The 10,764-nt window shown below is 42.5% G+C and overlaps 2 protein-coding genes across 2 annotated transcripts; both read left to right on the top strand.

Moving 5' to 3' along the window:
- The first annotated feature begins 241 nt into the window (after positions 1-241).
- LOC146917668 (uncharacterized) lies at positions 242-1,663 on the top strand. Its single transcript, XM_085721912.1, has one exon. It carries the CDS (start codon positions 242-244, stop codon positions 1,661-1,663), a length of 1,422 nt encoding a protein of 473 aa, XP_085578038.1.
- Positions 1,664-2,013: 350 nt separating this feature from the next.
- On the top strand, positions 2,014-9,357 carry LOC146917667 (uncharacterized). Its single transcript, XM_085721911.1, has 3 exons — positions 2,014-5,598; positions 5,892-8,428; positions 8,912-9,357. Exons 1-3 carry the CDS (start codon positions 2,150-2,152, stop codon positions 9,355-9,357), a joined length of 6,432 nt encoding a protein of 2,143 aa, XP_085578037.1. The 5' UTR covers positions 2,014-2,149.
- Positions 9,358-10,764: the final 1,407 nt, after the last annotated feature.

The raw sequence follows: 10,764 nt of genomic DNA, 5'->3' as shown, positions 1-10,764 counted from the left end.
GTGTTGTCTCGGTATCCGATAAAGTTCCACGGTGGTTGTAATTCGGGAACCTTGGTAGAACCCTTGTTACTTGTGCAATTGGAAACCATAGTTCTTACCAAATGGCGTTGTTGTTCCTAAGCTCCAACATTGTATACTTTCCATGCATAATCATACATACATGCATCCATTCATAAACAATTCTTTTTCATTCAAAAATTGAAGGACTTATGTAGAAGTTTTTTTGTAAACATCAGAGGAAATGGAGGATTTAAGGAGAACTCATAGGTATGAATTCAAGAAACCAGATTTGGAGAGCTTAAGGAAGTTAGCAAGGAGATTGAGGGACCCAGATCATTTTCGAGGACGGTATGGTAATTTGATGGATATTCTCATGGAAAAGGTGGACGAGGGGCTCCTCAATACTTTGGTCCAGTTTTTTGATCCGGTTCACCATGGCTTTACATTCCCAGATTTTCAGCTTTTCCCTACCTTAGAGGAGTATTCTCATTGGGTAGGTTTACCCGTACTCAACCAAGTACCATTTCAAAACCTTGAACTTACCCCTAAACAAATCCAAGCTCTCGCAAAAACCCTTCATCATGAAATAACCGATCTACAGAAAAAGTTTGTCCTTAAAGCCGGTCTGCAATGCCTATCCTACAACTTCCTCTACCAAAAAGCCACCGATTGTCTTGATGGATTAAAAGTTGACACTGACGTTTTTGAGTCCACCCTTGCTTTACTCATCTATGGTATTGTACTCTTCCCAAATGTTAACGGCTTCGTCGATATGAATGCCATTCAAGTCTTTCTAGCCCAAAATCCGGTTCCTGTTTTGCTTGCCGATACCTATGTTTCCATTCGCGAACGAACTGATAAAGGGAAAGGGACATTTCTTTGTTGTGCACCTTTACTCCACATGTGGATCACCTCACACTTACCCCGCCCTAAGTTTAGACCAGAGCGTCTCCCTTGGTCTCAGAAGCTTATGACTCTTACCCCTAATGATGTAGTATGGTTCAACCCAGTTTGCGACCCGGAATTTATCATCAATAGTTGTGGAGTCTTCAACAATGTACCGCTTCTTGGTAAACGTGGAGGAATCTGTTATAGTCCAGTGCTTGCTAGACGTCAATTTGGATATCCTATGGAGATGAAACCTGTGTACCGCATCCTGGATAAGGAATTCTTCCTCTACAAAGAGGATAAGAAGAACCTAGGAGTACAATTTGAGAAGGCTTGGCATTCCATCATCAGGTTGGATAGGAACCAGTTAGGAAGGAAATCATCCATAACTCATGAAGACTATGTTCAATGGGTCATAAACCGAGCAAAAGAATTGAAGATGCCTTACCCTCGACAAAGGTATGTGTCTGCAACTACTCCCGCCATACCTATGCCTCTGCCCCTTGAGTCCTTGGAAGGGTACCAAAAGCAGTTAGATTTTGAAAGGCGTGAGAAAGCTGCCGTGGAAGGAAAGCTTCGCAAGAAAGGACAAGATTATGAGATAGTGATGGATATCTTAGAGAAAGAAAATTGGGCTAACCACCAGCTGAAGGTTGAGAATGCTGAACTAAAGAGGATCATCAAAGAAAAGAACGCCATACTTGAGAAGGTTTCAGGAAGTAAGAAGAGGCGCATGGATATGTTTGCTGGTGCACATCCAGATTTCCCGGAGTAGGGGTCTTGAGTTTCCCAGCTACTTTTATGTTACCTTTGATGTTTTTGCTTACGTACTTTGGAGCCTATCCCTTGGCTTAGTCTGTTTAAAAAGGGAATTATCTTGTAGTATTTTTTTCCTTTTATATTCGGAGTCTACCCCTTGGCTCAGTCTGTTAGAAAGGGATTTATCTTGTAGTATTTTATATTTGTAAGTTTATCCCTTGGCTTGGTTGTTAGAAAGGGATTTACCTTGTAGTACTCTTTTATCATTAATGTAATGTTTTAAGTTGTTATGTTTACAAAATTACTTCTATAAGTCCTTCGATAAAATAAAAAAACTGCACGTTTTCGCATCTAGCATATCATGCATCATATGCATTCATAAAAGTGTCAAAATCAAGTCTCACACTTCACTCCTTTTCTGCCGCAGTAATTGAAAGTGGCCCGACGAATTCAATACAAGCCTACTCGCATTCATCACACAAGGGCTTACATTAAGAAGAAGATGGCAAATGCGGAACAGGAAAACATTCAGCTCAGAGCAGATGTTAGTAATCTCAAGGCAGAATTAGAGAAGATGGCACTTATGATGGAAGTCCTGATGACTGAGAGAGAACATGCAGCGGTTTCCGAGCCAGCTCCTACTGTGGTCGCTTCTGCTACACTTAATGGTACTTCACAGCCGATACCTGCTGTTGTTACATCTGCTGGGCCTACACAGCCTCTCATGGTGGGTTTCTCATCTGATGATATGAACAACCAGAGTTTCCGTCCCCCTGGTCCTCATGGTGTTACTTCCCAATACTACATGCCGCCCGGTTATCCATGGGGCATGCCACAAATGATCAATGACGGTGTTCGTCCTGGTGCTACGGAAATGCCGTTTCCTTATGGTCAACAATCGACACCATTTGTTCAGCCTGGCCAGCCAATTCCTCAGGCTACTATGACTCAGGCAGGGCCTATTGTCCATGCGACCCAGCAAGAGGAAGAACAGGTTTATCACTCTGGTAGTGTAATGGGGGATGATCGAGTGGGTAACTTGGAAGAGAAGTTTGATGCAGTACAAAAAGAGTTGAGGAGTATCAAGGGTAAGGAGGTATTCGGTCAAAGTGTGCATGATCTCTGCTTGGTTCCAAATGTGGTAATACCGCCTAAGTTTAAGACGCCGGTGTTTGAGAAGTATACAGGAGAAACTTGCCCGCAAATGCATTTAACCACGTATGTGAGAAAAATGACAGCTCATAGAGATAATGAACCTTTGCTTATTTATTGTTTCGAGGACAGTTTGGCTGGCCCCGCGCATACATGGTATATGAATTTGAAGAGTATTACCACTTTTGGGGAACTGGCCGACGCTTTCCTTCAGCAATATAAGTACAACTCCTATCTGGCACCTAATCGGAAAGAGCTGCAATCTATGACACAAGGGGAAAAGGAGTCATTCAAGGAATATGCTCAGCGTTTCATCCAGAAGTCTGCTCAGATCCGCCCAGCTCTGAATGAAAGAGAGTTATCTGACTTATTCTATGAAACTTTGAGCCCTTTTTACTCAGAGAAGATGGTGGCATGTGCTTCGCAAAAGTTCACTGACATGGTGGATACAGGGGTGCGTATCGAAGAGTGGGCCCGGAAAGGACACGTGGCTAAAGATAATGGTTCATCGAATGGTTCTTCGGGTGGCTCATCAAGTGGATCGTCTAATGGTAAAAAGTTTGGAAATGGGTATCCAAGGAAGAACACTCAAGAGGTCGGCATGGTGGCCCATGGCGGATCTCAGCCTGTATACCCAAACTACCCATATGTCGCCAATATCGCACCACAAACGCCAGCCCCACAAAACCCACCTCAACAACAACAACGTCCTCAAGCTCCTCCACCATACTATCCACCATTATACCAACAACCTTACCAACCATACAATCCTCAACCATTCTACCCATACCCATATTATCCTCCACCACCCTCACCACAACAACAACAACAACGTCCTCAAGCTCAACAGCAGCCTCGCCCTCCTAGAAATCAATTCCCTCCCATACCTATGCCATACAAGGATCTGTTGCCTTCTCTCCTTGCCAGAAATTTGGTGCAAACTAGGCCTCAGCCCCGCATGCAAAACCCTTTACCAGCCTGGTACCGTGCCGATCGCACCTGTGAATTCCATCAAGGGGCACCGGGGCATGATATTGAACATTGTCGCGCCCTTAAAGAAGAGGTCCAGAAGTTAATCAATGACAAGGAACTAACCTTCGCGAACCCTGACCCTGTTGTTCCAAACAACCCTCTGCCGCCACATGGGCCTGCTGTCAATATGATTCAAGGAGACAACTATGTTCTCTATGCAAGTGATATCAAGACTCCTCTGGTCCCGATCCATGTAAAAATGTGTGAGGCCACCCTCTTCAGTCATAATCATGAGGCTTGTGTTGTATGTTCAGTGGATTCTCGCGGGTGTAAGCAAGTCCAGGACGATGTGCAGGGGTTACTGGACAGGAAAGAACTTGTTGTCACTAGAAAGGAGAAAGATAAGGATGTTTGTGTTGTTACTCCAGTGTTCAAGACTCGGGAGCCACTTGTGATAATGGTCAATCGTGCCAAACCAGCTAGTACTCCCCTGGTGATCTGCCCGCCAGAACAGTTGCCTTATTCATCTCAAAAAGCTGTACCGTATAACTACGAATACTCCATTCTGGAAGATGGAAAAAAGGTACCTCTTGATTCGTCAGTCCCTGTAGACAACATTGCGGAAAATAGCAAGATCTTGAGAAGTGGACGGGTGTTCCCGGTTGTTAATCAGAAAGAAGTCAATACTCCAGCTGAACAGCCAGTGAAAGAGCGAAATCTTGATAAGGGTAAAGCTATCAGACAGCCCAATGAGATTGTCTATGAAGATAGTGATGAGATCTTGAAACTAATCAAGAGGAGCGAGTATAAGGTAGTGGATCAGTTGCTACAAACTCCTGCCAAAATCTCTATAATGTCTCTCCTATCCAGCTCTGATGCCCACAGAGATGCCTTGATGAAGGTGCTAGATCAAGCCTATGTGGAATATGATGTGACTCTGGGACAATTTGAAAGTATTGTGGGGAATGTGACTGCCTGCAACAATTTGAGCTTCAGTGACGAAGACCTCCCAGCGGAAGGAAAGAATCACAATCTGGCATTGCTTATCTCCGTCCTCTGCAAATCAGATTCTCTCTCTAACGTCTTGATAGATACTGGGTCCGCTTTAAATGTGATGCCTAAGTCCACTTTGGACCAGCTTTCATATCCAAAAGCTCTCTTGCAGCCCAGCACGGTGACGGTGAGAGCATTTGACGGAACTAGAAGGTCAGTATTTGGGGAAATAAAGTTGCCTATCTCAGTGGGCCCGCATGAATTTGAAGTTAAATTCCAAGTTATGGAGATTCAGGCCTCTTTCAGTTGCCTCCTTGGCCGGCCTTGGATCCATGATGCTGGGGCAGTGACATCCACTCTCCACCAGAAGCTGAAGTTTATAAGTCATGGAAAGTTAATAACCGTAAGTGGTGAGACGGCCTTGTTGGTCAGTAATCTGTCGGCTTTCTCTTACATTGGGGGTAGTAGCTCAGAGGGGTCGTCATTCCAGGGTCTCTCCGTTGAAGGGAGTGCAAAGAAAGCTGAGACTAGTATGGCTTCTTTGAAGGACGCTCAGAGGGTTATTCAAGAAGGCAAGACTGAAGCGTGGGGTCAGTTGGTGGAGCTGCACGAAAACAAACGCAAGGAGGGAATTGGTTTCCCGAATAGCAAGCCTGGGGCATTCAACCCTACTGGTTGTACTTTTTACAGTGCTGGTTTTATCTATGATCCATCGGAGACTAATGCGATCATTGAGGATCAATCTGAAGAGGTGGCACCTATCTTCGTAACACCCGGGGGAGTCTGCTGCAACTGGATCGCTGTGGATGTTCCTTCTGTGATACCTCACTTTAAGTAATATGTTTGTCTTTGTTTTTGTTTTTTCTTTAAGAAAACTCCTTTCGTCCTGCCCCAGACGAAAGTGAAACTTTGTAAGGCCTTATGTTTTGTTTCAAGTACTTTTGTTTATTAATGAAATCGTCGTTTCTATCACGGCCTTTATTTTACTTTACTTTATTTTATTTTAGTGCTTTTTCTGGAAAAAAATGGTAATACATAAAACCAAAATTGTTTCTCTTTTTCCTTTAAAAATCAAACTCAAAGGTCCTGCATTTACTCATTTAAAATCAATCATAAATCATATGCAGGCTGAACATAAATGAGCCCGTTGAACACAGTAACCCTATGCTTCCTCCCAACTTTGAGGTTCCCGTATATGAGGCTATGGTAGAAGGTGATGAAGAGATTCCTGATGAGATTAGATGGATGTTGGAGCGAGAAAGAAAAGCTATTCAACCTCATCAGGAAGAGATAGAAATTGTCAATCTGGGTACAGAGGAAGACAAGAAAGAAATCAAGATAGGGGCATTGTTGGATGCCACGGTTAAGGAAAGAGTTATTGAGCTTCTCAGAGAGTATGCTGACATTTTCGCATGGTCATACAAGGATATGCCAGGGATAGATGCCGAAGTTGTGGAACATCGTCTGCCTTTGAAACCCGAGTGCCCTCCTGTTAAGCAAAAGTTGAGAAGATCTCATCCCGAGATGGCCCTCAAGATCAAGGAAGAAGTGCGAAAGCAGATTGACGCTGGTTTCTTAATCACATCAGAATACCCTCAATGGTTAGCCAACATAGTGCCTGTCCCGAAGAAAGATGGTAAGGTCAGAATGTGTGTTGATTACAGAGATTTGAACAAAGCTAGTCCAAAAGATGATTTCCCTTTACCTCACATCGATGTATTGGTTGATAATACTGCTAAATGCAAAGTGTTCTCCTTCATGGATGGTTTCTCCGGGTATAATCAGATCAAGATGGCCCCTGAAGATAGAGAGAAGACATCTTTCATCACACCATGGGGCGCTTTTTGCTATAAGGTGATGCCATTCGGATTAATAAATGCTGGCGCCACTTACCAAAGGGGCATGACTAAGATTTTCCATGATATGATGCACAAAGAGGTCGAGGTTTATGTGGATGATATGATTGTCAAGTCAAGTACTGAAGAAGAGCATGTTGAGTATTTATTGAAAATGTTTCAGCGGTTGAGAAAGTACAAGCTCCGTTTGAATCCCAATAAGTGTACCTTCGGTGTCAGATCTGGGAAACTCCTGGGTTTTATTGTTAGTCAGAAGGGTATTGAAGTGGATCCCGACAAAGTCAAAGCCATCAGAGAAATGCCTACTCCTAAAACAGAGAAACAAGTCAGAGGATTCCTTGGTAGGCTGAACTACATATCCCGATTCATTTCTCACATGACTGCTACATGTAGGCCGATATTCAAGCTTCTTCGCAAGGATCAAGGGATCGTATGGACCGATGAGTGCCAAAAAGCCTTTGATAGCATCAAGGAGTATTTGCTAGAACCTCCAATCCTTGTCCCTCCAGTGGATGGAAGACCTTTGATCATGTACTTGACTGTGTTGGAAGACTCCATGGGCTGTGTACTGGGTCAGCAAGATGAGACTGGTCAGAAAGAACATGCGATTTACTACTTGAGCAAGAAGTTCACCGATTGTGAGGCTCGATACTCCGCACTGGAGAAAACTTGTTGTGCCCTAGTCTGGGCTGCCAGGCGTCTCCGCCACTACATGATTAATCACACTACTTGGTTGATATCTAGAATGGATCCAATCAAGTACCTCTTTGAGAAGCCTGTGTTGAACGGCAGAATTTCTCGTTGGCAGATGTTGTTGTCAGAATATGATATTGTGTACCGCACTCAGAAAGCTATCAAAGGTAGTATCCTCGCTGATCATTTAGCTCATCAACCGATTGAAGATTACCAGCCTATCAAGTTTGACTTCCCGGATGAAGAGATCATGCATTTGAAAATGAAAGATTGTGATGAACCATTGTTTGGCGAATGCCCTGATCCTGAGTCTGAATGGGGTTTGATATTTGATGGAGCCGTTAATGTCTATGGTAGCGGAATTGGGGCAGTCCTCATTGCTCCTAAGGGTCATCATATCCCTTTCACTGCAAGGTTACGTTTTGACTGTACAAATAATATTGCAGAGTATGAAGCTTGTATTATGGGTATTGAGGAAGCCGTTGACTTGAGGATAAAGAAAATTAAGATATATGGTGATTCAGCTCTGGTGATTAATCAGATCAAAGGAAAGTGGGAAACTCATCATGCTGGGTTGATACCTTACAGAGATTATGCCAGACGTTTGTTAACTTTCTTCAACAAAGTAGAGTTGAATCATGTACCCCGTGAAGAGAATCAAATGGCAGATGCTTTAGCTACTCTATCTTCAATGATCAAAGTGAATCATCACAATACTGTGCCTTTAATCAGCGTCAAATTCCTTGACAGACCCGCTTATGTGTTTGCTGCTGAAGCAGTCTTTGATGACAAGCCATGGTTCCACGATATCAAGGTTTTCCTTCAGACGCAAGAGTATCCGCCAGGGGCATCTCGCAAAGATAAGAGGACTCTAAGAAGATTGTCTGGTAACTTTTTCTTGAATGGAGATGTGTTGTACAAAAGGAACTTCGATGAGGTTTTGCTCAGATGTATAGATCGGCGTGAGGCAGATTTGTTAATGCATGAGATACATGAAGGCACGTTCGGGACTCACGCTAATGGCTATGCAATGGCTAAGAAGGCGTTGAGGGCAGGCTATTACTGGATAACGATGCATGCTGACTGTTATCACCATGCCAAGAAGTGTCACAAATGTCAGATTTATGCGGATAAGATCCATGTCCCGCCAACTTTGCTCAATGTTATCTCCTCCCCGTGGCCTTTCTCTATGTGGGGCATTGATATGATTGGTCGGATTGAACCAAAAGCTTCCAATGGACATCGTTTCATACTAGTGGCTATTGATTACTTCACCAAGTGGGTTGAAGCGGCATCTTATGCTAATGTGACCAAGCAAGTGGTGGTCCGATTCATCAAGAACAATATCATCTGCAGATATGGTGTCCCTAACAAGATTATCACAGATAATGGTACCAATCTGAATAACAAAATGATGAAGGAATTGTGCGAGGATTTCAAGATTGAACATCATAACTCCTCTCCTTATAGACCACAGATGAATGGTGCAGTTGAAGCTGCAAATAAGAACATCAAGAAGATTGTGCAAAAGATGGTGGTCACTTACAAGGACTGGCATGAAATGTTACCTTATGCTTTGTATGGTTATCGTACCTCAGTGCGTACTTCGACAGGGGCAACCCCTTTCTCTCTGGTATATGGTATGGAGGCTGTACTCCCGGTGGAGGTTGAAATCCCATCTTTAAGAGTTTTGAAGAAAGCTGAATTGTCTGAAGCTGAATGGTGTCAGGATAGGTATGATCAGTTGAATTTGATTGAAGAAAAGCGTATGACAGCTTTGTGTCGTGGACAGCTATATCAGTCAAGAATGAAACATGCATTTGACAAGAGGGTGCATCCCCGCAAATTTAAAGAAGGAGACCTTGTGGTCAAGAGTATCAAGTCCTTTCAACCAGACCCAAGGGGCAAATGGACACCTAACTATGAAGGTCCCTATGTTGTCAAGAGAGCTTTCTCTGGTGGTGCTTTAATACTTACAAATATGGATGGAGAAGAGTTACCTCGTCCTGTGAATTCTGATGCAGTCAAGAAATACTATGTCTAGAAAATATATAAAAGAACAGCTCGGTAGGTTGAAAACCCGAAAGGGCGGCCTAAACCAAAAATGAGCGTCTCGATGGATTGAAAACCCGAAAGGGCGGTCCATGCAAAAGTCAGAGAAAAAAAAAAAATATTTACCCTGATAGATTGAAAACCCGAAAGGGCGATCTATGCAAAAGTTAAGGGTTTATGACAAGTAACTGCATCAGACTAAGCATCACTCACTCGGGGCACCTTAGTTGTCAGAAGTTCTCCTATATCAGAGCATCATAGCAGTGGATTTCAAAGTTGTTAGGGAATATAGCGGTTATTGTGTTCAATGTACCTTCCATATATTAATTACCATTTTCCAAAATTTGTAATCCGTGGTGCCATGCCTTTGGCCGGTTACCATTTCTAATACATTAATTTGAGCCAGTGCTTTTATTTGGAATTCTTGTTTATTCTATGTGCAAAATTTCTTCCGTTTTTAATATTAGTACTTGAAACAAAAACTTTGAAAAATCTTTTTTAAAAATTTTCATGTTTTCTTTGAAAAAATAAAAAAAAAATGACAAACATATTATCTTTAAAATTATGTATCATAGAAGCATGTGTCAACATTCGGTCTAAAAGCAGGTGGATACAACATTTGGACATAGTCATTGCTAAAAAAAAAAAGAGAAAAAGAAAAAGCTCGCTAAGTTGAAAACCTGAAAGGGCGACTTAGGAAAGAATGAGCGTCCTGGTGGATCGAAAACCCGAAAGGGCGATCCAGGCAAAAGTTAGGGATTTCAAAAGATTTGAAAGAAAAATATTCAAAAGAAAGCAATGACTATGTAGAGCATGAATTTGAGAAGGGGCCGCGGTTGAGAAATGTCGATTTCTGCCATTGATTTGTTTGAAGGGTTGTACCCCGGCTTTTGTTTTGGTTCATCCCCAACAATGTTATCCCCAATGAAGATTACTAAGTGTTGGCTATGTGATGTCGGGCCACTTTCTTTGGACCTGCCCATGCTCGTCTCAATAGTCTTTCTGTTAAATCGTCATATAAGTCTCATATGCATTCATTCATCCATGCATAGATAGCATGCATACAAATATCATTCATGCATAACTGCATTATTTTCCCATGCTTTACTCCAATACTTAAAAATGTCAATCCCAAGGTGTTAACCAATCAATTTATGCTCAAGTGGCAGGTCACATCAAATGATCATTTTACCAATGCTAATCAATTTCCCAGTACCCTGCTTAAAGTACTCCGGTATTATTGATAGACAAGCTTTATCTTCCGTTCTTACGTCTTTACCACGGGCAGTTGGTAATAGATAAGCTTTAATCAGTATTTTCGTCTTTACCACGGCAGTTGGTAATATACAAGCTTTATCTTCCGCATTTTCATCATTTACCACGGGATGTTGGTAATTGA

Source organism: Medicago sativa, chromosome 6 (genome assembly GCF_051527215.1).
Source record: "Medicago sativa cultivar Bolivia chromosome 6, Bolivia_mono, whole genome shotgun sequence".
NCBI lineage: Eukaryota > Viridiplantae > Streptophyta > Magnoliopsida > Fabales > Fabaceae > Medicago > Medicago sativa.
Note: the sequence above shows the minus strand (reverse complement) of the source record. Positions and strands in the feature narration are given on the sequence as shown.

What these genes read in the sequence shown, in the direction of transcription:
- LOC146917668 (XM_085721912.1), top strand. Translation starts at nt 242, where the DNA reads ATGGAGGATTTAAGGAGAACTCATAGGTATGAATTCAAGAAACCAGAT.
- LOC146917667 (XM_085721911.1), top strand. Translation starts at nt 2,150, where the DNA reads ATGGCAAATGCGGAACAGGAAAACATTCAGCTCAGAGCAGATGTTAGT. An exon ending in TCTGTGATACCTCACTTTAA is followed by an intron (nt 5,599 to 5,891) that starts GTAATATGTTTG and finishes AATCATATGCAG; the next exon opens with GCTGAACATAAATGAGCCCG. An exon ending in TGCCAAGAAGTGTCACAAAT is followed by an intron (nt 8,429 to 8,911) that starts GTCAGATTTATG and finishes ATCGTACCTCAG; the next exon opens with TGCGTACTTCGACAGGGGCA.